At 45.4% G+C, this 25,917-nt stretch overlaps 1 protein-coding gene across 2 annotated transcripts in view; it reads left to right on the forward strand.

The window, feature by feature from the left end:
* LOC115529588 (60 kDa lysophospholipase-like) overlaps positions 1-25,239 on the forward strand; it is a 34,038-nt gene extending 8,799 nt beyond the window's left edge. The window contains exons 2-18 of one of the 2 annotated variants that reach the window (XM_030338398.1): positions 6,789-6,952; positions 12,146-12,263; positions 13,271-13,385; positions 13,599-13,724; positions 14,401-14,484; positions 17,030-17,156; positions 17,276-17,388; positions 19,313-19,498; positions 19,842-19,955; positions 20,210-20,326; positions 21,269-21,364; positions 22,162-22,325; positions 22,816-22,902; positions 23,435-23,534; positions 23,829-23,894; positions 24,037-24,087; positions 24,538-25,239. In XM_030338398.1, coding sequence (XP_030194258.1) covers positions 6,789-6,952; positions 12,146-12,263; positions 13,271-13,385; positions 13,599-13,724; positions 14,401-14,484; positions 17,030-17,156; positions 17,276-17,388; positions 19,313-19,498; positions 19,842-19,955; positions 20,210-20,326; positions 21,269-21,364; positions 22,162-22,325; positions 22,816-22,902; positions 23,435-23,534; positions 23,829-23,894; positions 24,037-24,057 — 1,798 coding nt within the window. In that variant the 3' untranslated portion in view covers positions 24,058-24,087; positions 24,538-25,239. The remainder of the gene's footprint in view (positions 1-6,788; positions 6,953-12,145; positions 12,264-13,270; positions 13,386-13,598; positions 13,725-14,400; positions 14,485-17,029; positions 17,157-17,275; positions 17,389-19,312; positions 19,499-19,841; positions 19,956-20,209; positions 20,327-21,268; positions 21,365-22,161; positions 22,326-22,815; positions 22,903-23,434; positions 23,535-23,828; positions 23,895-24,036; positions 24,088-24,537) is intronic. The other variant, XM_030338399.1, reaches the window with a different exon arrangement.
* Positions 25,240-25,917: the final 678 nt, after the last annotated feature.

A 25,917-nucleotide genomic window follows, 5' to 3' on the forward strand; every position in this document is an offset into this window, starting at 1 on the left:
AAATAGCCGACACACTTTCACTTTCACCGTTGCTGCGGGTCTGCTTTCCCGAACTCACAGTTGTGTTTCAGGAGCATATGTTGCCGCATAGTACTTTCTGGTAGCTCGATTTCGCTTGGCATATTTTACATTTCACCTTATGATCTCCTATTTCTTTAAAGTATTTCAATTCTTCGCTGCGGTTTGCTTTAACCGCCATCTCTTAACTTTTTGAATTCTGGCGTGCCTGCACACGGCACGGAACGCGCCATGGAAATGGATGCATTTAATTTTCTTTGTGCCCACGTCATGCGTTAGTGGCGCCGACAGAAAATTGATACATTTGCTTCAGAAAACTTTGTGTGTGTATATGCAAACTCGAGTTTGCCTGTCCACCAACCGAGTTCATTTGTAACGAGGAGTACTCGAGTAATCGATTCCTCACGCCCATCCCTACTTCAAATGTGTACTTTAGCTCAGGAGGGTAGTTGAGGTTCAATACATACATTAGGCCAAACAATATGGCAGCAGCTAATGCAGTGTTGTCCGGTCCTTGCATTATCTGCAGGCCTTCCAGGACAATCCCCACGTCCTCTGGACCACTGGTTGCATCATTTTTCACGACAAATATTCCCACGTGGTGTCCTCAAACGATTCTTTGATGGCGGCTTCGTCCTCTGCCTGCACAGTGAAATCACAAATAGATCGGAGTGAGAAAAAACAAAAATCATATTTACAATGGAATTATAATGAAAGTGCTCTTTAAAAGATTTTTTCATTTTAAATAATTTAAGCCACTCTGTGAGCCTCTCCTTTTCTCTCTGTTAAACTTAAATGCAGACTGTACATGTTTCAAATTAAAATGCCTATATAGTGTTGTGCCGATAAAACACGAGAAGGTTCATTTTATAGTCAAGTTTTAACTTGGATAAAGCACTCACCTGTGTGTCATGTAATGGAAGTGTAGCACCCGTGGTCTTAGCCGGAAGGGGCAGATAGGATGCTAGCATCACTCTAGGTCCTTAAAGAAGTTAAACACTAATGACTCACGAAGGGAGTTGGTGTTGGTTGAATAGATGAGCTATTTTAATGCCTTTCATCATAACACATTACATTACATTACATTTGGTACAAAATAAAGCTTTTGAAAATAACCAACAAACAAACAAAATCAAAAGAATAAGTCCTTTGTAGCTGGATTCCCCAGCTACAGTACTCCTTGGGAAGGAGTTGTTCGGTCGAGGAATGTCGAGTTCAAGGGGGGGATATCCGGATGTGTGTGTTTCTCTCTTACTACTACCCGGGTAGGTTAGTGTGTATCTATTTCTATGTCTTATCTGTTCTGAATGGATCTTCACAAGGGTCTTCTATGGTGGTGTTCACGGCTGGCCACGCCGTATCCACACCATCCACAGTTCTATTGGGCAAAGCTCGCCATCGTAGATGCAATCTTCCTTCGATCAAACATAAAAAAACAACCAGAGATTCAAGTGAATAATATAATTCACGGTAGTTTCCTGTGTTTTCAATGATCAGATCCTCTCTAACGTCTTTCCAGTGTTACGGTTCAAGGTTACCCCCTCGAAACGGGGTGCTCACGTGCAATTTCCTGTTACTCGAATCATGTTGAGCGCGCCCTACTGGAGAACTCGTGCAATTGCATCTTTAAATAATCATGGGTTTAGTAGCCCTATATTCCATATGGGTTACACCCTCCCCCCTTGACTCTGCATGAGTCCCTTCATGCTCTAATCGGTAGACTACAGGGGAGATGTCGTAGTCACCAATGGCATCAATGACTTTATTGAAGCTCTCAAAGAGGCTCTGTGCAAAGGAGATTAAGGGTTTCCCCATCTGGATATACTGGAAGCGCTCAGGTGGTTGGCGCAACCTTCCAGATGTTCGTGTAGTGATGTTTTGATCATTTGTCTCTCCATCTGTGATATTTCCACTTTCTTTGTTTTTGTCATCGATATCACCGGTTGGTTTGTTGTTCAGCTGCTGGGTTTCTTCAGCAGTTTCTCCATTTCCATCATCCTCAGCCATGGCTGGATTTCCATTTGTCATGTCCGGTAAAGTTACATTCTCTTCAGCAGAGAGTTGCTCATCCGTGATATCTGGTTCACCCCCTTGAACCAACTCAGGGACTGTTTCAACAGCTTCTGCCGGCAATACTGGGAAACTGCCTGCACAAGGTTCACCCTGGGGCTGGGGGGTAAAGGAGGCATTGGGCACTGGTGAGCCGTTAGCCTCTTCTGTTGGGGTTACAATTGGTTGCGGTCTCCTTGGGATTTCATAGACCTCAACTACTGTTTCTGCAGGGATGACAGGCAACTGGGTAGGACAGAAGTAAGATTCGTCCTCAGAGTCTGAATTCTCCACAGGGAGCAGAGGTTGGCTGCGCCTAGTTATTGGCCGGTGGACCTTTGGTTTGGCCGGCTCAATTTCCTCTTCAGTCAGGTTCCCACAAGCGAGTAGGTGATCCCTATGTAGGGTTCGGACGGGGCCATCTCCATTTATTGGCTGTACTGTGTAAACAGGTAGATCTCCCATCCTTTTGAGAACTTTGTACACAGTGGACTCCCACTTATCCGCAAGTTTGTGTTTGTTCCTCAAGCGCAGGTTCCTTACTAACACTTGGTCACCTTCTTCTAGTGTTGATTCTCTTACTGCTCTGTCGAATCGGCGTTTGTTCCGTTCAGCAACCTTTTGGGAGTTTTTGGTTGCAATCTGATAGCTCTCTTGAAGACGGGCTCTCAGCTTTCTGACATACTGAGAGTGAGATTTTGGAGCACCGTCTTTTACTGGCAAACAGAATGCAATGTCCACTGGTAGCCTAGGCTGGCGCCCAAACATCAACTCATACGGGGTGAACCCGGTGACATCGTTCTTGGTGCAGTTATAGGCATGAGTTAGTGGCTTTACATGGTCACGCCAGTGGCTTTTCTCCTTTTCTTTTAAGGTTCCCAACATGCCCAGGAGAGTTCGGTTGAACCTCTCAACTGGGTTTCCTCTTGGGTGGTAAGGACTTGTGCGTACTTTAGTGATTCCAGCAAGGGTGCAGAGCTCTCGGATGAGTTGAGACTCGAAGTCCCTGCCCTGATCACTCAGTAGACGTTCTGGAAACCCATAGTGCACCAAAAACTGTTCCCAAAGACTCTTGGCCACTGTGGTAGCCTTCTGATCTTTTGTTGGAATGGCTACAGCATACTTGGTATAATGATCAGTTATGACCAAGATGTCTTTGGTGTTGCTACTGTCGGGCTCCAAAGACAGATAATCCATGCATACAAGTTCCATGGGACGAGATGTTTGGATATTCACAAGAGGTGCTGACTTTTCGGGTGGCGTTTTCCTCCTAACACAACGTCCACATGATTTGATCTTGTTCTCTACATCCATAGCCATCTTCGGCCAATAGAACCTTGACCGGACTAAGTCGATGGTTCTGTCCAAACCCATGTGGCCCATATCATCGTGGAGACACGTGAGAATGGTAGACTTCAGAGACTTGGGAACCACAAATTGGTAAGTGGTGTCCCCTTCTGATAGACGAGTTCTGTAGAGGAGACCATTTTTCAACTCCAACCGCTTCCATTCTTTGAGCATCAGCTTGAGCTCGAGTGAGTCAGGAAGGAGGCTTGGACTCGCTTTATTTCCAGATTCCAACATGTTGACAACTTGCTCAAAGACTGGATCAGACCTCTGATGTTGTTGGAGTTCTTCTTCACTGTATGTAGGTATGGTGGAACAACCTAGCATTTCCGCTTCTCCGTAGACGTCTGGCACTGCATCCGCAGTAAGTGCAAGGGACTCTACCAAGGTGATAGATGGTAGGTCGTCGTCAGCCTGACTCAAGAGATGGCGGTTGCACAAGACAGTGACTGTATCAGCTGGTATGTCCTTTTGGTTTGGAAAGGAAGATAGATGATGAGAGGCAAACTGTTGGATTCTCTCTCTCTCCTCAAGAGAAGCAGGGTCTTCAGGCAGAGTGTCATGAGGCCGCCTGGAAAGACCGTCTGCGTCTTGGTTGCTCTTTCCAGCACGATACTTTATGTTAAAGTTGAAGGTTGAAAGAGCTGCAAGCCAGCAGTAACTGGTTGCGTCAAGTTTTGCAGATTTCAGAATATACGTCAACAGGTTGTTGTCTGTTACAACCGTGAACGTGTTTCCGTAAAGATAGTCATGAAATTTCTCCACAACCGACCACTTCAGAGCTAGGAATTCCAGCTTGTGAGCTGGATACCGCTTTTCACTGGGCGAAAGCCCTCTGCTTGCATAAGCAATAACACGCATTTCGCCTTCTTGTTCTTGGAAAAGGGCGGCACCTAAACCAGAAGTGCTTGCGTCTGTATGGAGGATGTAAGGGATTTTTGGATTGGCGAAACCAAGTATGGGAGAGGAAGTGAGTTTGGTTACAATCGCCTCAAATGCTGCTTTGCAAACAGGTGTCCACCGGTCGGCAAAGGGTTCTTTGGGGTTGAAGTACCCCCCAGAGCAAGATGTAACTTTTCTGCGCTTTCTGTATGGTGGATAGCCTCCCGTAAGATCGTTTAGAGGTTTGACTAACTTGGAATAGTCTTTTACGAACCGACGGTAGTATCCTGCGAAACCAAGAAACGATTTGAGTTCACTGAGATTTTGGGGTCTTGGCCAGGTGTGGAGGGCACTGACCTTCTCAGGATCAGTTTCAACTCCATTGTTGGAAACAATGTGCCCTAAATAGCGCACAGAGTTCTGAAAGAAGCGACACTTAGTTGGTGAGAGTTTCAAGCCATTTTCTCTAAGCTGCTGGAGGACATGCAAAAGCCGGGCTTCATGCTCCTCCAATGTGCTTGAGAACACAATGATGTCGTCTAAAAACACCAGCACTTCCTTCAGATTGAGACTGCCCATGCACCGCTCCATCAATCGTTGGAAAGTACTGGGGGCGTTGGTAATGCCCTGGGGCATGCGGTTAAACTCGTAAAACCCCAGAGGACACACAAAGGCGGTCTTAGCTTTGTCACGTTCTTCCATCTCTATCTGGTAATAACCAGATTTCAAATCCATTACCGAGAACCATTTGGAGCCGGCAAGAGCCGAGAAAGCTTCTTCAAGATTGGGAAGTGCGTAGGCATCTCGTATTGTCAGAGTGTTAAGCTTACGATAGTCAATGCAAAGACGTACATCTCCACTCTTCTTCCGTACTACAACGATTGGTGAAGAGTAAGGTGACTCCGATTCACGAATCACTCCTGCATCAAGGAGTGTTTGCAGATGTTTCCTTACAGCTTCATAGTCATTGGGATGGATCGGTCGGGACTTCTGCTTGAAAGGTGTTTCGTCTTTCAAGTTTATGTGATGTTTAACTTTTGATGCTTGCCCGAAATCAAGATCATTTTGGGCAAAAACATCACCATAAGCTTTTAGACTCTGTGTTATCTTTTCTTTCCACTCTTGTGGGAGAGGGGAATCACCTAATACACTGTAAAAACGAAAACTCAAAATTGTTGGTCTCATTAGGATTTCTGAGTAAAATGAATATAAAACATTAAGTATTCATGTACAACTGTGCAATGCAATTTAGTCCAACCAACAATGTTGAGTTTTGGGTCAAGAGTTGGGCTCACTGTAGTCTCTTTGTTAGCAAGACACACGGGTTTAAGTCAGACTCTGCCTGAGGCTGGGCCAACTACGGTGCGCATGCGCATTTCGACACTACCCCCCGGGGAGTCTGGGTATTCGTGATGCCCGTTGGGAAAAAGGGGTTTATTGCCTTTTGTCAATTTGTTTCTGTTAGGTGAAATTGGGTTAACGGGTTTGGGGTCTTTATTGTTTGTGTGTTGTTTATTGTGCGTAGTGTTGCCGCCACCCTTACCGAGACTTGCATGTCCGTTGGTTGGCTGTGCGGTGCGCTGTGTGCTGCGGATGTGTGTTAAATAATGGCAGCTCTCGGGATCGTGCAGTGTATGAGGCACGAGAGTTGCGCACCGTTTAACCTGGGCTCCCTTCTCGTTCAGAACAAGTTTGACCATAATGTCAAACTTGTTCTGCTCTTTGGTTTGCTGCATTTAGGCAGAGATTCTCTGCTGCTGAACTAGCTACATGTTGCTTGTTCTATTGCTGTCTGGCATTCAGAAATGTAAAATGGAAGTTTCAAATTATTAATTTTAATAAAGTGAACTTAAAACTCGTTTTGCATTCTTTGAAATGTTTTTTTTTTTTTTAATAATATTAACCTTAATTTGAAATATTAAGTTAACACCCCTGACTTATTTTTTTGAGTTTGTAAAATATAAAAATCTTAGTTGGTATAATTCTAACTTTCAAGTTTGTCTAAAGAAGAAAATCACGTTATTGATGGGCTCAAAACTCAAAAATTTATTGCAGTAAGTTGCCTTGCAATTTTGAGTTTGCCCAACTTTTTATTTTTTACAGTGTACTACTTCAGCTACTACTACTAATACTTCAGCTACTACTACTAATACTTCAGCTGCTACTACTACTACTTCTTTCAGATTCATAAGATCACTTCATTTTACATTTCTCTGAAATACAATTGGGAAACGACTTATTTGGAAATCATACACCTTATGCTCTTATCTAATTTCTAAGGAAATGGTTACACATCACTAAGGAATTTGGAGGCTGGCCTTACTGCTTGACTTGACACCATCCATAGATCATCCGATATTTGGTGAATAACCCTTTAAGACTCCACTGTTGTGGCCGGATATAAAGCTAGGGCCAGAGCCGAGAGGGGTTTAACTCACGGCGGTATATAAGACGTCTACGTCGAATCCTCCCTTGGTCTATGAAAAAATGACTTCACTCGCTCGAGCTTTGTCTTATCCCAAACCCAGCCACGCGGAGTCTCTGAACTGCCCCCCCAACGCGATGCCAAAACGGATCCTGCATGTAAATTGCGGAGATCATCGGGTACTGGTCATCAACACCGGAGGAACCATCGGAATGAAGAGTCATGACGGGGGTAATTATCTATCTATGTTCTCAGATGAGCCGGGAGAGAGTATCGCGTGTCTAGGGAATCATCTGATGGACTATCTACTTGGACATTTAGGATGTAGATTACGCAGAGTCTACTACGTGCGTTAGTGAACAATTCTGACAGATACACCTACACATAGGCCTACTACTGTTTTGGCTGAAACATCACACTCCTGATGACACGCACACAGGCACGCTGTTCAATCATTTCGCTTTAGTCAACTATGTGACTGTGAAGGTTTCAAATCAACATTGTGTCGACTGTAGAAAAAAGAGTGTTCTTGATCGATAAAGAAATAAAATAAGAGCTCCTTCACCAAGCTTGGATCAATCCAAGCTGAGGGCTGAAGTTGGCTCTTAACACGCAAGCAGATGAGAGATGTTGGTTGGTCATAAACCATAAACAATATTTGTTAATCGCACACACTGGCACTTTGAGACAAATTCCTATTATGTTCTGCATAAATCGCAATAAAAAGAAATCCTATTCCTAATGTTGCAATTACAGTTTAGCTCTGAGTCCATAACCACACCAAGATTTAGGAACCTGATTTAGACCTTTATTCCACACTGATCGAGATTCAGTAAGAGCAGTAACTTTCACTTTTATTTTTGGCCCCAACAATTATTTTCAGGTTTATCTTTATTTAGCTGGGGGAAATTGATGCACATCAATTCATTAATTTGAACAATGCCCTTGAATTGAATCAATCTGACCATTCCTGCAATGTAAACTACCTATAGATTTATAAAAGTCAGCCTGACCCCACTGGTGTCATTCGTCCAGTAATAGGGGTGGAGCAAGTTGCCCTTCTTCAGTAGCGATGCTAAACAGTAACTCAATGCTGACTGTGTTAATATAACAACTCATGCTTGGAGTCTAGGGAGACAGCGCCCAGCATTACACAGGTTCATGTTTCAAGCACTGACATCAGACGTGATGACGGAAAAACAGCAAAATATCAGTTTTGTGGGTTTCTTCCCTCAAATGTTGTGTGTGTTTTCCTGGTGCCTCAGGGTATTGGAAGGCCAATACTGTTGGCCTTCCATCAATAATGGCCATTGATGCGCGCGCAAAATGATCGCAAAAATAAATTTTGCTTGACCGGTTGCCATGGTTATCTCTGTGCGGTAAATTTGCAGCTGCGGTGTTAATTAGCGATGTTGTCAGCTTACTGTTACATTAAACTGTAATCAGAAAACGCGGTTATATGCTATAGACCCTGAAGTATCGGTGGTATAAAGGTAGGGACGAATTTCTAATTATAATATATGTACACTTTATGTTGAAAGTAAAGACCATCGCGATTCCTAATGAAATGAATGGCGCAGTGTTTATTCTTAAAAACGAGAGTTGATAAATTGTGAAAAATGAATTAAACTGTAATCAGACAACGCGGTTATATATGCTATAGAACCTAAAGTATCTGTGGTATAAAGGCTGGCACGTATTTCGTGTACACTTTATGTTGAAAGTATAGACCGTCGCGATTTCCATTGAAACGAAAGTAAAGATATAGATGCGCGGTTGGTGGTTATACCCATAGACATCTTATAGATAGACGGAGCATTGGCTGCTGGGACGCGAGAAATACGGCCGCCATCTTGGAGTGGTCAACCGGGAGCAGCAACAGCAGCAGAAACAGGATGCCGGGCTGTTGTTCAACGTATTCCTGCTCAAATCGGCGGACAATCCATAATAGGAATCGGGGGATTACTTTTCACAAGCAAGATTTAACATTACCGTACTATTGGTATAATTAGTATTGAATAATAAAACACGCCAAACCATGTGGCCTTTATCATAGCTACACGTATGACAAAAAAACGCATGAAAATCAGTGGTATTCAGTGAGGTATGATTGATTAAATGCGCTGACAGTTCATTGCTCCAGCCAAACGGATTACACTGAGTGGAGCGGATGACCACTCCAAGATGGCGGCCCCGCGTCTCGTCAGTGCCAGCGGTAGCATTCGAGGCTCCGTCTATCATATAAGATGTCTATGGTTATACCTGCGGAGGGTTGGGTGGATTGCGTGAAAAAAAGTAATACTTGGAGGGATTGTGGGCGGGTCTCGATTGAAATAAATAAATAATAAGCAGGTTAACATATTGACAAGCAAACGGCAAACTGACAAATTATATCTTTCTATAATCACCCTGCTTCTAAAATCTCCGCCCAGCGCTCGTCCGCTGGTTTTCCATAAGCATTCCACTGCGCGATCATCCCTGCTGCATATGCCCTCACACATTGTTGAAATTATATGCTGGATGCTTTATTCTTTCTATGTGGCTTTTAGTTAATGATCGGGTTATAATAAGACCACGTTGGCTATGTTCGTGCAAGCACAGGCTGATGAGGTGTCATGCGCTGTTCGACACATGCATGCGCATTTGCCACCCCCACCCTGAAATCATTCCGGCGCCACTGCTGGTACTTCCACAACAAGTAAAGACTCGTAGTGGGGGTTATCTCGGCCATGGTTGACAAGAATTGGGGGAAAGGAACTTTGGCCTTGACTCTCTGAAGTAACCCCGACATGGAGGAGAAAGGGATTGTAGGCCTACTCCCGGAGCTGAGCTGCCGGACTGCCGCCGCGCTCCCCCCAATGGAGCAGCTCGGCGGCAGTCCGGCAGCTCAGCTCCGAGACAGATCACCCTCACTTTCTCCTCCATGTCTCCTCCTCCGGACTGCCGGGGAGCTCGGCGGCAGTCTGGCAGCTCAGCTCCGGGAGTTCCATCCCTTTCTCCTCCATGTCTCCTCCTCCGGATTCCGGACTACCGGCAGTCGGCAGCTCGTCCCCTGGTCCACAAAATCTTAGCTGCTCTGATTGGACAGCTCGTCCCCTTGTCCACAAAATCTTAGCTGCTCTGATTGGAGGGGGATGGGGAAGTGGGAGCTAATATTCAAAATCGCCGAAACTGATTCGCTCGTTGGGTAACTGGAGGCGGGGTCCTTTCAGAATGCATCTCACTCAAAAAATCATGTAGGCTACAGACTTTTTTCCAACAACCCAGATCCCAAGAAAATTGTTGTTTTCATAATATGTCCCTGGCCAAAATACAATAACAAACATGGAGGTTTTCCTGACATGCAGTATGTCTGAAATCACATATCAACTGCAAATGTCACATCTGAATTTGGCGGTTGATAATGTAGGCCTACTCCTCAACTAAGTGAAAGATCCAATGGTTTATATGTATTCAAATAACGAATCCTACATTAAAGTACTTCAGTATGAAAACATTTCCTCAAATGTAGTTAAAACTTCTCAAGCTTGAATAAGCTTGTCAGCCATATGGCAAGCAAGCAAGCTTGATAGACAAGCTTGCATGCCATGAGTGCAGTCATGCATTCATTGTATTGACAAAGACAATTCATAAATAAAAAAATCATATATACTGCCTGAGAAATCTCTGTATTTAGCATTATGATTATTAATGGTACGATATAATAAATGGAGGAGTCCTACTTGAATGTGTAAACTGAGACTAAGACTTTAATCTCTTGCAGTTTTAGGTTCTGTTTTAGGGTTCGGTTCATACAATTTTTCCCAATCTGTGAATATGTAATGGAACACGAACATGTTAATAAAGTAAAAAAATAAATAAAAGTTATATTATTATTATAACACCAACGATCTCTTTGAACTCTTTCAGTCCGGTTTCCGCTCCAAACACAGTACAGAAACTGCCCTCCTCAAAGTGACCAATGACCTTCTGCTATCCTCTGACACTGGCTCCCTAAATATCCTCATCCTCCTTGACCTCAGTGCTGCCTTTGACACGATCAATCACTCCATTCTCCTCTCCCGTCTCCAATCCACCCTTGGCATCACTGGCACCGCCCTCTCCTGGCTTGGATCCTATCTCTCCGACAGACATCAATTCATCGCCATCAACAACTGTCAATCAGCCACTACTCCTCTCATCCACGGTGTCCCCCAGGGTTCTGTGCTTGGTCCACTCCTCTTCATTCTGTACATGCTTCCTCTTGGTCAGATCCTTCGTCACCATGGACTCCGGTTCCATTGTTACGCCGATGACACACAGCTTTACCTCCCCTCCAAAACCATCAGTCCTTCCACCCTCTCAACCCTCTCCAACTGTTTGACTGACATCAAGACCTGGATGCAAAACAGCTTTCTCAAACTCAACTCCAACAAATCCGAAATCCTCATCATTGGTCCTGACACCCTCACTCACTCCACTCTGAACTTCACCCTTAACATTGACGGCTCCACCATCACCCCCTCCACCAAAATCCGTAACCTTGGAGTTATCCTGGACCCCACTCTCTCCTTCCTCCCCCATGTTAACCATATTACCAAAACTGCCTTTTTCCACCTCCGAAACATCGCCCGCCTCCGCCCCAACCTGTCAACTACCGCTGCTGCGACACTCATCCACGCTTTAATTTCATCCAGGCTTGACTACTGCAATGGTCTTCTCTACGGCACCACCAACAAAGTCCTCAAAAAACTTCAATATGTCCAGAACTCAGCTGCACGCCTCCTCACTGGTACCCGCTCCAGAGAACACATCACACCTGTCCTCCGTGAACTCCATTGGCTTCCAATTAAACACAGAATCAACTACAAAATCATACTCATCACCTACAAGGCCCTCAACAGCCTAGCCCCCCCCTACCTTGCCGACTTCCTCCATCAATACGCCCCCTACCGATTCCTCAGGTCCAATTCTGCCAACCTGCTACAAGTTCCACGGACTGAGCGACGGACTTGGGGTGATCGGGCCTTCTCAGTTGCTGCCCCCACCCTTTGGAATTCACTCCCCTCCCACATCAAAGTCCCTCCAACCCTCTCTTCTTTCAAATCTGCCCTCAAAACATACCTTTTCACACTAGCCTTCCCCACCTAACTCCCACCTTATTCTTCATGTTTAACCTCTGTTTTTCTTTTATTCCTAGTCTGTCTTACATAGTTTTGTTAGGGCAATATGTAAAGCGTCTTAGAGTACCATATTAAGCGCTATATAAATTTCATTTATTATTATTATTATTATTATTATTATATTATGTTCTTAAGCATGCGCATCAAGTGCAATTTTCATTGTTACCAGCAGAGTTCACTGTCAGGCAGGTTTCTGGGCTGCTTGATTGTAACACAGCCACAAACGCACGCCTCTCAAAGACTGTTTCTTTCTCACCCCCAGGCCTCGAACCGGAACCCAATACGTTTGTGGAGGAGTTGCGAGAGATGAATATCTTCCACGATGCAAAATATGCCAAGGAAAAGGGATACGACCTCAAGGATAACACACTGGTCCTGCCGTAAGCCTTTCGTCCACCAAGACACCCCTTCAATATGTCATAAATATATTGCTCAGTCTCAAAGGGCTGTTAAGCCCTTTGAGGGCTGTTAAGCCCTTTGAGACTGTGTGATTAAGGGCTATACAAATAAAATATAATTTAACAATCCTATTGTATGGGGTTCCGATTGTAAAAATTCGGTTACACTTTTGATACATTTTCCACATTTAGTTCACTTTCCTCACATTTAGGGCATTTTCCTCACATTTGAGACAGATATTCATGTAAAACAACACGTTACGTACAATATGTTCAAATGTAAAAAAAGGTTTTGTTGTTTCTGAATTTCTGTCTGAGGAAGCATCGTAGGCTGGTCTGATGGTGGCGCTGTGGATCATTTGCCTTTGCCAAGAATATGTTTAACATTGATTCCCGGGACGGAATTGGTTTTGGCTAATGATTTATCCAATTTGTTGTTTATTGATAGGGCAGGCCACAAGGCCGGCCAACCCCCCCCCCCCCCCCCACAAGCACAGACTCATATGTTAGTCCTCCATTCATCAGAGAGCGTCAGTATGATAATGCACTACCCTTGTAACACCTTAAGGCTACACTGGCAGCCTTGTAACACCTGAAGGCTACACTGGCAGCCCCACATAGACGTTGCCACGCGTTCGTCCCATGGTTTGAGAAGAGGGGGGAAATGCTACGCCCATCCACAGTTTTGACTGTGCTTGTAAATGCCTTGGGACCCCCTGCAGCTCAAGCAGAAGGGGATCTGCTGCACAGTCCATCGTTTCGTTTTTCAAACATTTCCCATCCATTCTCTTAAAACTCTCAAATTAATCCACCAGGATTAACCAAATTAACGTGTGTGATCCATTACTCCTTTTGTCCATCTTTTTCATTTTTATGCTGAATATCGGCCTTCATTGTAACTGCTGTATTCACTTCTTACTTTTAACGCCCTCCCTTTTAATCGGCTGGGCAATGTATTTGATAATTGCAAAATCGACGTCTTTTCACAGGTCATATAGCAAGAACGATCAACGGGTTGTGTACACCCTTCTAGAGTACGACCCCTTACTGGATTCCTCCAACATGACAACCAAGGACTGGGAGAAAATCGGGAAGGACATCGAGGTATGTGATGCCCAATTATCTGTTTCTCTGCAGCACATTAATTATCATGCCTTTTGGGCATCACAATCAATTAAATATAAGGTGAAACATTTAAGCAGAAGGCATTGCTGGTGCGTGTTGGATAGATGTGTCTGCTCATTCACTAATCAAAAATGAGTTTTCCATAGATTGGTCATCTCACCCTTTTAAACCATATTATACTTGTCTCGGTAGAAAAACTACGAGCGCTACGATGGCTTCGTGATCCTCCATGGCACGGACACCATGGCGTACACGTCCTCCGCCCTGTCCTTCATGTGTGACCACCTGGGCAAGCCCGTCATCCTCACTGGCTCCCAGGTAACGCCTGCCGAGGTCTGGGCTGACACCACAACAGCCCCTGGATAATGCTATGGGGCCCCGTCAAGATGGGACAGATCAGTCAAGGCTGCTGATGCAATACTGCTCTGTTATTATTTTATGACTGTGGCACCTAAATTTCCCTTTGGGAATGATTAGTAGTATATTAGTAGTCTGTCTCTCTGTCTGTAGCATCTTATCCTAGCTATCTTTGGTGTATACAGGGAATGGGTTAACCTAACAATTTTTAGTGCTTGGTGGCACTTAGTTCTATGAACATCCTTACTGTACTGGCAGTAAGGATATACTGTCGTTATCCTCATCCTCATCTTTATCCGCTTATCCGGGGTTTAGTCGTCGGGGCAGCAGCTCAAGATTTATTTATACTGTTGTTATATATATTGTATATCCAAAGCGACTTATTATAAGTCGCTTTGGATAAAGCGTCTGCTAAATGCCATAAATGTCGATGTCAATGTCTGTCTACTTTACTTTTGTATCGACAGGATAGTAGAGTGTGTTGAAAGAGTGAGATTGTGACATGTAGCATAAGACATTTATGCCCGGGTAACCAAGGCATACTGTCGCCCGACTGGTTTGCACATCAGTGGGGTGAGTCACCGATGCGTCTTTTTTCTAATGTTATTATTTGATTTGAAGACAAACTTTCTTCCAGGTGCCAATTTATGACCTGTGGAACGATGGCAGGGACAACCTGCTGGGGGCGCTGCTGCTCGCTGGTCTGTTTGACATTCCGGAGGTGAGCAATAAGAGGCTGCTACTGTTGGCTACTGCACGTAGATACTACATGTAGCTACTGTGTGTCAGTTGATTCTTCTATTAACATTTTTTTGCACAACAACCAATTTGTAAATTTTCATCGACGTTGCCTTTTGAACGGGAACGTTCAAAATAACGTATTTTTCCCGCCTTTTTATTGTCCGACAGAAAATGTGTCATTGTTGTGATTGACATTTGTTACAGTTTTATGTGGAGGGAAGGAACAAAAACGTTGTTAACATTCTCACTCCAGGAGATTGTTGGGTAAACGCTGGTGTGTTTCGCAACAGCAGGTGATTATCTCAAAACAGGAAGAGGACTGTCAGGGAGTACAACAAGATACTAGGAGGACCATTATAACTAACTGATTAAACTCCCTTTTTTACACGAAAGATTAAACAGTTGATACGTTTGACACTATTATGGCTTAATTCACTTGTCTAGCCTGTTAAGGTCCGGCAGTATTTTGGTTTTTTTCGCCTAAACACATACCCAAATGGAAAAGCTTATAACACAGTAACCCTAAGTCCTAGATGGATGTATGATACTTCATTTGAAAGCTGACAAGCTCTAGTTTCTGTAGATATGTTTATTTGGCATGTGTCATACACACAACCTAAATGACATCAGTTCAGACATGGCTCTAAAGCAATTTTTTTGTCTTCGAAAATAATGGGTCATATTTGAACTACAATAACTAGGATGTGCTTTATGTAAGGCATATGGCAATATGCCAAATACCTTCTACATCATGCCAACTACACCTGGAAAAAAATTTGGAGTTCTAGGCCTAAAGCTTTGGGAGTTAATGGAGTTTTTATGGTGTGTGGTCACTGGCGGCCCAAACCTCTCCAAAATGTCTCCAAAATGGCCAAATTGTGCCAAATGCATTTACTCACTTCTGTGACACTGGAAACATTACTGAAGCATTTTGGTGACTATAAAACCTTTCTCCATGATTCAAAACATAATTTTTTCACACATTCATTTGATATGGCCATATTGAGATATTGTCATGTGATGAGACACTACCGGATCTCTCACGACCACCTTCAGTAGGAGTGGGGGCCGGGGGTCTGCCTGTCTGGCTTTGCGGCTCCCAATCCGCATCACTGTCCTCAGACATTGACCTACAAACACAATGCAATGCACAAATGTCACCAAATATAATGAAGAAATATATAAATGCAATTCAATGGGGTGTTATTTACATAGAAAACAAATAAACATTTCATTTATATCATTTCTGTCATTTTTTCATTTATATATATAATGTATACTATATAACTATACTGCATTGTTCACTGTAAGCATAAAAACCCACACACAAAAATACACATAGATGGCGTCACTCACCGATCTAAGACTTCGTCCAATTGTTGCTTGAACATCTCCTCTATCTCAGAATCATATTGGCTGTCTTCGCTGTCCTCGGATGAAGCCAAAATCAAAGCGAGGGCTTCTTCATGTGTGTAATATTTCGTTTTCTTCGTTGATTTCGCCATTGTAAACGGCGAAATCAATGTGATCAATGTGTGCGGCGTGCGTCCTGGTCCGCTGGAGGCTCTGTCATGCGCAAAGCGAGTTGTCTGCCGTGATGACGCAGCTGTATATCTCGGCTCATACGTATCACACCTGGACACGCCTGGTAGCGTTGGAAAGGTAAACTCATTGGCTAGAAGCCCAAGTGACTGATATATCAATAGCCAATACGCTGTCCCTATACTAAAGCCGCGTAACAAAGTAAACAAAGCCCATTGGCCCTTCGAACTGGGAGCGCTCCATCTACTTCACGGGCTGTACCGGGGTGAAAACTGAACAGAAAAAGACGGGGACACTTTCATTTTGTAGCCAGCAAAGTGATGAAAACAAGCATACCCAACAACTCCATACTGGAGGTAGAGAAAATAGCCATGCGGCTTTGAAAAGCTGGATGTTAGTTGACGAACAAAGTTTGGAGATGGTAAACAAATGGACTTTACACGACAATATTCACAAGCTGGAATAATTTTATGAAAAACCATGTGGATGCTTTTGATCAGTGGATTCTCACGGACATTTGGAATATAAATAATTGAGGAATGGACACATATTACGGTTCTCGGATTGCTTCAAAGGTAGGGAGTCTCTCTGTTTTATTGGCATTTCCGGTTTACCATGCTGGTTAATATCAATATTTATGGTTTTGTGCTCATGATTTATGAAAAAAAAAAACCGGATGAATAAATTGTGGAGATTCTACCCTTTCTAACGATGTATAGAATGTCTGTAATGATGAAAGTTGAAGCGGGTTATGTCGCTGCGTAGTGGGAACATGTGGTCAACAAACACAAATCGCCCACCGGTGGGCGAATGGGTCTTAAGAGGCTAGTTAGTGAATGAAACTATAATAGTTTAGCTTGAACCAATTTCTTCCCGACAGACGTTTGGTTCATGGCTGCTGTCCTCATCAGAAAGATTGTACCATTAAAACCATATTCCTCTATCAAAATACATTGTTCACCTGAACGTATCTTCCTATCAAGGTATGCCTGTACTTCCGCAACAAACTGTACAGGGGAAACCGCGTCACCAAAGTGGACGCTGGGAGTTTCGATGGCTTCGCCTCCCCTAACCTGCCCCCCCTGGCCAAGATGGACGTGGATGTAACGGGTAATGGATGAATCAATGGATGGATGGATGAATAATTGGCTGGTCATGGTGCTTCCTTATCGTTTGTATTTCCAGTTGTGGTTACCTTGGCGATTTAGTGAATTCTCTGTCCCCTACAGTCTACTGGGACAGGCTGTGGAGAGACAAGACCTACACCAAGTTCTGCGTGAGCACAAAGCTGAACTGCAACGTGGGCCTGCTGAGGCTGTTCCCTGGGATCACCACGGAAACCGTAAGTCAGCCAGGGAGGAGAGGAGACGGCGGGAGATAGCTACAAGTAGGGGAGGGAGGGAGGGAGGGAGGGAGAGGGGAGAGGGAGGGAGAGAGAGAGGGAGGGAGTTGGAGCAAGTAGGAGGGAGGGAGGGAGGGTGGGAGGGAGGGAGGGAGGGAGTGGGAGGGAGCAAGTAAGTAAGCTGGAAGGAGGGAGGGAGTGAGGGAGGGAGGGAGAAGGAGGGGGAGGCATGTATACAGGGAGGGACGGGATGTCCACTAGGGAGGGAGGAAAAAAAAACTTTTCATTCATATTCGATCTTGATCTTGTCTGCCATCGAAACTCCCAGCGTCCATTCCATTATCTCAATACGTGTGGGTTAGTCAAAATACCTTTTGATTTTGTCTTTTGACATCCATATGTGTCTGTCAAATACTATGTATGTGTATACTATGTGTAATGCACAGGCTTTGCTCAGTTATAGGAATACATTTCACTATGTTATGACGATGGGCTCCAAACAACACAGGGCTATGGCATGAAGGAAGCCCTCCATCTAGCCATGCGTCTGTCTTCTAAAGTAGGGATAATGGCATTGGTAATAGTGGTGTCCTTTCCTCTTCAACTTCTTACAAAATTCAGAGAATAGCATCCATGCTCTAGAAAGATTTCGTTTTTTTCCTTCCCTGTAATTAGTCGCCTGACCCATGTTTGTAAACTGCCTGAGTCCCATGTCGCATTTTCAGAAGGACACGTGCTTGTACGACTTCTACGGCAATTGGAAAAATAAATTGAGGGAATTATTACAGCGTTAGACTGGGATCTAACAGGCCAGATTGTGCGTGCATCTTCTTGGATTGTCGTCCAGTGTATCGAGTGCAGGTGACAAGCCACGCAGTAAGACAAACACATTTGATTTAAATACCCATTTGCCATTGCAGTAGGCTTCAGATCCCTTTAGAGGCATAAACACCAGACTTTACAACGGGGAAGGGCTCCTGTGGCGAGGCGAATTAGACTGAGAGGAAACCGAGGGTTTCTCTCCCGTTACCCCCGTCGACCATCAAAAGACCCTCTCTCTCTCTCTCTCTCTCTCTCTCTCTCTCTCTCTCTCTCTCTCTCTCTCTCTCTCTCTCTCTCTCTCTCTCTCTCTCCTTGTCTCCCTCCCTCTGTCCCCCTCTGTCTCCCTCCCTGACTGTCTTGAGTCACATGGTTGTCGTACTTATGCTCGGCTCACTGTACCCTTGCTGTTTGCTTTGGGTTTGAAGCGCTTCCGTCTGTACGAGAGGCTTGGGGCATGGTGTATCCGCCTATCGTATCAGCAAACGACCTTTCCTGCTGGGCTTTTTTAGTGCTGCGCACCTGTCCCACTTAATGCTCAGAGTGGCAGCATCACAAGACAACGGCAGATGTGCTTTTAGGGGAGGAGCTGGGATCACATGCATGGATGGGGTTGGGGGAGTTGAGCCCTGGTTATGGGAAGTTGTAGGTACCCAGCAGGTCTCGAGGTCGGGATGCAGTTGGGATTCTGCGTCTGTGGTTCGGAGCCTTCTCTGCAGAAAGTCACTTATTCAGTGACGTCTGGTGATCTCTGTAACGGGGGGCTGATGTGTCGTACAAAGGAACACGTGTGAAAACTAATCATAAATGCACCGACAAACCCAGCAGGGTTAGGGTTAGGGTTAGCTAACCCTAACCCAAACCCAGCAGGAAAGGCACAGATGGCGGTGCATCTCCATCACCCCGACTTGTTGTTAGGTTTTTGGAGGGGGGCCCATAACATCTGGGGATCTTAGGGGCTTTTGCAGGGGACAGAGTCCAAGTGACACAAAGTCCCATGTAGCCTCGACTCCTCCTCGCCTGCTCACGATATAACCCGTATGTCTGGCTGGTTCAGTGGAGTCCATGTATGGCGTGCTCTGACGCGTCTGCCCCGTGTGTGCAGGTGAGGTCGTTCCTGCAGGGCCCCATAATGGGCGTGGTCCTGGAGACCTACGGCGCCGGGAACGCCCCCGACAACCGCCCCGACCTCCTGGCCGAGCTGAAGGAGGCCACCGCCCGCGGCGTGATCATCATCAACACCACCCAGTGTCTGAAAGGCACCGTGTCCCTGATCTACGCCACGGGCAAGGTAGGAGCTAGCGCGGGCTAGCCATCAGAGAAGGGCTTCTGCTGAGTGGGTCAGTAGTAAATGGCAACAAAAGTCTGAATGAATAACCACGCAAACAAATGCTATTGGGAAAACAACCAACCAAGGGTGTGACTGATATCACATTTGAAAGTGGTTCTTCAATCTTCATTTGCTGGAATTTAAAGGCCCTGAACGAACTAAATCCTACCATCGTCCTGTGCAGTTTTTAAATGCAGTCGAAATGTCGTCAAAACTGAAATAAGAGGAATCGTTTGGAGTCCCTAAAATGGCAGACGAGGGAAATGAGCCCTTGGATGGTAGCCACCTGCCTGCCTCTCCCCAGGGCCTGTATGCAGCGGGGCTGCTGTCCGGTGGGGACATGACCCCCGAGGCGGTCCTCTCCAAGCTGTCTCACGTGTTGGCCATTGAAGGGCTGGACCTGAAGACCAAAAAGAAGGTGGGTCTTGCATTTAGATTTACATTCAGGGCATTTAGCAGACACCTCCACGCTTTTTCCAAAGCGACTTACAATGTGTGCATTTGTTAGAAGAAGGAGAAACAATATATCGCTGTTGGTACAGTCAGGTCGTTCGTACTATTGTATCGTTGTTGGTCAGTTCTGCCACATGCCGCCGATGTAGTTGTGACCACTGCTGGCCCCACGTTTGCATGCTTATCTATGGGTTCCTGCACGTACCTCACACGGTCCAGATGATGGAAGAGAACCTGCGAGGGGAGATGAGTGCAGACCTGGGAGCCAAGCACAACCTGAGGGACAGCCGCTTCATCCAGGTCATCACCAAGTCGCTCAGCATCAGCTGCAAGAAGGTCAGTCTGAACGGAAAGATGCTTTACGTTTTAGCCCTATGTGAGATGCAGCATGTGGAAAGTTCAGTGTTTGTCAATGAGACACAAGCCTCTATCTCCATCAGACAGGGATACACTGCACACCGCAGACAATCTACTTGCAGGTAACCTTTTATAAGGACTTGGGGGCTTGGCTAATTGTAGACGGTGTCTATGTCGAGATGTGAGCCATCAGCTATGATTTTGTGTTCTGAATTTGGGCCGTTGTCAAACCATTGACGTCTGTTCTATTCCAAACGAGCAATAGATGTATATTTTGTTTTGTCCAACACAAGAAAGCCTAACCAAACAAGCCCTGGATTCATAGTTTTCTCCAATAGTGCCGGCATACTCTAAAATCCACAAGTGTTTAGAGGCCACTAGGCATGCTCACAGACTTGGGAGTCTGGGGAACAGGGAGAATGTCATGCCATGGCTGCGATGATTCTGAGTGCAGAGCAACCTTGCAACAAATCGTGGGGGAAAGTGTAAGCGGGGTCGTTTTTAAATGATGGGACCGCAGCCTAAGCCTTTACCCCTGGATCCAAATGTGCTCAGTGCCGAGCTGCTAGTGTCCTTGACCGTTGGCTGAAAGGTTGATAGCAGTTGGTGTCCCTCCCCGCCCTGCTCGTGAAGAAAAGATTTGGGATAAACAGCCACTGAAGGGCCTGACTGAAGTCACATTTGATGGTGGTTCTTCAATCTTAATTGAATTGAATTCAAAGGTCCTGAACTTGCTGCATTCTAACATTGTCCTGTGCAGTTTATGAATACAGTCGATATTGAAAAAGGGGATACTACTGTGGCAGTAATCCTAGTACTCGTTTTCACTGTGTTGCAGAGATAAGATGAGAATAGGATTTGTTGATAGCTCTATCAAAAGTGACGGATAAAGCTTCACTGATTTTGAATGCCGTTCCCCAGGAGCTGGAAGCAATACGTGATGCCCTGGCCCCCCCGCTGGCCTGCGCCGCCGCCAAGATCGGAGACGTGGAGGCCCTGGAATCCATCCGGGAAATGGCAAGCAACACTGAAATAAACGCATAATAATAATGTAGCATGCCAGGTAGGGCTGCAACGATGAGTCCATCAAGCGAGAAAATTTATTAAATCTTATTTACTTTACATCCCAACAGTAATCAATAATGCAAATGCTCTGGAAAAAAAACTGGGAAAAGAAAGAAATGGCTGGTCTGTGGTTGTCCCAGGCCGGTCTGTCTACTTACCTACCCTGCCACCTGCACACAGTCTGCCCATGCACTCATCACGCATGACCAGAGCTTTCCACAAGGCTAGGCAGAGCTATTGCTAAAGCTAGCCAGCGAGTAGAGTAATATGTTTCAGGAGAGTCACCTCCAAATCGTCTAACCGGACTGAAATGTTATTTTTGTTGGCTTGTCAGAAAAAGCAAGCACCTTTAAGCCTTCTCTTTGTCTGTAACCTTATGATGAAATTTGCTTTGACATTGTATTGTCAAAATTATTAATCTAAAAAAGATCCTGTTGGATTCATCGACTATAAAAATTTGCTGCAGCCCTAAGGCCAAGACGTTGAACGCAGCAGCTTGACAGGTTATACAGATCTACAAGATTGATGGCTTGATATAACTTGGTCTCTCTCTCCAAAGTTGATCGCTTCTGTTACTTTGAGGGACCTGGAGGCTAAGATCGACCGTGTTTTCCTTGATTCAGCTTTTATATTGTTCCTTAATAAAATATATCTCGCCCTGAAAGCTGTTTTAACTACATCATCATCCGGTCTTCATCATTTGACCAAAACACTAACGGCAGTCGTGGTTTGTCCGGTGTCTGGACTAGGGGAGTATCCTGAGTCTGGGTGACTACGACGGACGCACCCCGCTGCACATCGCTGCGAGTGAGGGCCACCTGAAGGTGGTCCAGTACCTCCTGGAGCACGGGTCCACCATCCACGGCCGGGATCGCCACGGCGACACACCCCTGTCCAACGCAGTGCTCTTCAGGTAAGCCCCGCAAAAGTTTGTGAAGGACTGTGCTTAACTGGCTTTTAACAACCGCCTCTTTTATGTTCTTTGTCATTAACTCCACGGAGGACGGGCCCGGAGGAGTTCCTCTTTGATTGTCATTGGGGAACCGAGGTCTTTAAACGTTAAACTATTAGAAAGTAATTGGGGTCATTAGTTCGATTTATAGCCGAGCCAGTTTGGGGTGTCCCCATTTTTTGTGCTTTAGTATCTGGACATGTTGGGTCTTTCTGCTGAAGTCACTGAGCCTCAGGGGAGAGCCAGTCTTTAGGGTGTCAAAGAAAAAGAGCGTATGATGGTACACGCTGTATTTGTCCCCTGTGGTTGCACCTCAACAACACGGACACCTCCCAACGAGTGCATCTTTGTTCTGTCGCAACCCCCCATCTAATAATACTCATTCGTGCCCAATTGTTACTGATGCACAACTCCTATGTTCCCCCCTCCGCCCCTCTGTGGTCTCCTGCAGACGCAAAGACATCGTGAGACTCCTGCGGAAGGCCGGAGCCCACCTGTCCCGAGAGCAGCTGGCCGTCTCGGGCACAGAGCTGTGCAGGTGAGACGCGCTCGGAGATGGTATGGGGGACAAGCGTTGAGACAACCACCCCCACCCTCGTCATCACAGCTACGACCAACCCCCCCGTGTCTGAGGCCGAGCGGTAGCAGGAATGCTCCCAGGCAGCATGACTGCGGCTCTCCTCATCTCCAGCATCTCTCTCTCTCCCTGGCCCCCATGCACGCAGAGCCTGGCTCCTCCGTGTGGCCCCCACACTCGGGTCGCTGGGCCCGTCGGCTCCGTCACGGTCCGGATGCTATCCCGCTGCGTTACGACATGTCCTGTAAAACGTGCCTGTTGAAGATCTGATACAGAGCCCGCCGTGTGTCCATTACGATTGATTACCACGTCGCCAATCATGAACTACTTCCATTTCTCTGTTGTTTAGTTATTTTTAAAAGATGCATTACCTTTGCTGACGCTTACCTGCTGGTTGATATGACTGCAGCGGTTTAGATATTCAGGTTGTTCAGCGGAATGGCGGCTGTACGTCGAGGGCTACTCTGACCTCTGATCCCTTGTGTGTTTTTAGCCTAGCGGCTCACGGAGACCTGGACGGTCTGCAGATCTGGCACGTAGCCGGGGCCGATCTGAACGCCCCCGGGTACGACGGACAGTCGGCCCTTTCAGTGGTTAGTACTGGAGTCCTTTTTCGTTTCCTTTCCGCACTTATTTTATATTGTATGTCCTGGCACTTCAAAACAGTACGTAGCATCATGTCGCGTCTTATAATATCTATATTCTTTGTATACGGAGAATGGGTTAACCTAACAATTGTTAGTGCTTGGCCCTTGGTTCTATGAACATCCTTACTGTACAGCCAGTGATGTTTGGTTTCTCTTTCTTCTTAAAAATGTACTCATGTAAGTCGCTTTGGATAAAAGCGTGGAGGTGTCAACATGACAGTAACGTGTTCCTCCTTCCAGGCCAAGGGGGCTGGCAAGTTGGAGGCCGTTGCGCTGCTTAATCGCCTCCTGAGTGCCAAGGATCAGGTGAGCCGTTGTTGTTCCTCACCACTCTCTCCCCCCACCACCACCCCACCACACTTTTAAGACACAACGCAAGCCAATAACACACTGAACTTTAGTGTGTTTCTCTGGTCTCTCTGTCATTAACTCTTGTCTGTCTTTCCAGGAAAAACTGGGTGATGAGTAGGATGATGATAATGTTGGTGACAAGGGTGAGGTAAATAATATTCACTGTCTATGTGTGTATAACCCGTGTGATTTTCCTATATCTGAATTCTGACCTCCCTTGCACGTTCATGCTCTTTGGAATCTTCCTTAAGGACTTGTGTTATTATTCTTTTTTCCCCTCCTTCTGTGGGTGAATTTTTCAGCTCACGTTACTCTAATTTCTGGGTATATCCCTACACTTGTGATGTCTGTGGAGGGCAACGTTTCTAAAAAAAAAAAAGCTCATAGTTAAAGGTTTAGAAGCATTATTATAATTTATCATAGCGACCATCTTGTTAATCCTACCCCACCATGCCTACTCCTGCGTTGGGCTAGATCCCCAGGAAATGCCTGCACACCTCAAACCTGTGCAACCTGCTGTCCCTGAAAGCTGTGCATCTCTGTGTGCACGTGTGCATGCGGTAAGAACAATCCATCTCCTCTCGCCCTTCTCCCTCAGAGTGGGATCAAGCCCAGCACCCCCCCGGTGGGATGCTAGACCCGGGTGGGCTCCTACGCCAGCCAGGCTCGCTCACTGCCCTTCCCAGAGCGGCGCCATCGCCTCTCCTTCCAATGTTCCAGCGAGTCCTGCCGCTTCAACGCTTTCTCGATCCCTTTGTCACGAGCGTCTCGGTACGCCACCAAACATGTGAACCTTTATTTCTGCCTGCTCTTTCCCCCAATGTTATGTGTGTGTGTTGTTATTTTTATGTTCATCTATTGTATGTTCTTGTAAAGGTTGCTTTTCCACTTGTCAGTACCTACCAGGCAATCAGGGAATCTGCTGTCAATGGCTTAAAAAAGATATGTGACGATGAGAACTTGATAAAGAAATTGCACTTGAGATTCTTGAACCATTGTTTCCGGCCTTCTGTATGCTGTTGTCTCTGCCGCTGAACAATTTGCAGTGCTTCATTATCACTTTTGACCATTGCTTGTACCCAAAGCCAATGTTAAAGTAGTTAATGCTTGAATGTATTCTTCTAAAGCAATCAATTAAGGTTTGTGTGAGTTTTTTTAATTGCTGTCCAACAAAACAAAGTTTTTCAGGGTTTTGGTAAGGGTTTTGTGTCCCTGTCGTATCAATATGCTTAAATGCTGTTCCTATTTGATTCGAAATAAAATGTATGAAAAACATTTAATAAATACATCCCATTCTAAATAAATCTCCTGTAATCAATGGTGAAATGTTACGTCCACATCGAACATACTTTGATAAAGACAACCAACCCATGAAGGTAATATTATATTTAGATATTGCTTGATCGGTACTGAATGAATCTACACATTAAAACATATCAAGCCCATTCCGGGACGAGGTGGAGCAGCTGAGCAAGCAGTGCAAGGCTAATAACCTGCTGCTGAACCAGCTCAAAACCCGGGAGGTCATCATCGACTTCAGGAGGAAGAAGACTGCGATCCAGCCCCTGCTCCTCGACGGTGGCTGCGTAGAGAGGGTCGCAGCCTTCTGCTTCCTGGGGGTGCTGTAGTGGCAATTTCTTTATCAGATATTGCGTCTAAGCAGATGAGATATTTAGATGCAAAAAAGCACACAATACTGTTGACAATTAGTGGTCATATATATTTGTAATAAAAGTACGAACAAAGATACATCACAACATGCATCAACAAACAACATAACAGGCATACATTACAAAAATCTGAGGCCTCAGGTGGGAGCTTCTCTTTGCGTGTTACTTCATACTCAAGATACGCTGGGGAGAAGTCCACTGAGTCTTCCAATCAATGAGTTCTTATTCACTTCGGTTGGGTCCTGAAGGGGGTGGTCCCCCAATACTAAAAGTCTTTGTTCACCAGATTGTTATCTTTACAGTTGAAG

This window comes from Gadus morhua, chromosome 17 (genome assembly GCF_902167405.1).
Source record: "Gadus morhua chromosome 17, gadMor3.0, whole genome shotgun sequence".
NCBI lineage: Eukaryota > Metazoa > Chordata > Actinopteri > Gadiformes > Gadidae > Gadus > Gadus morhua.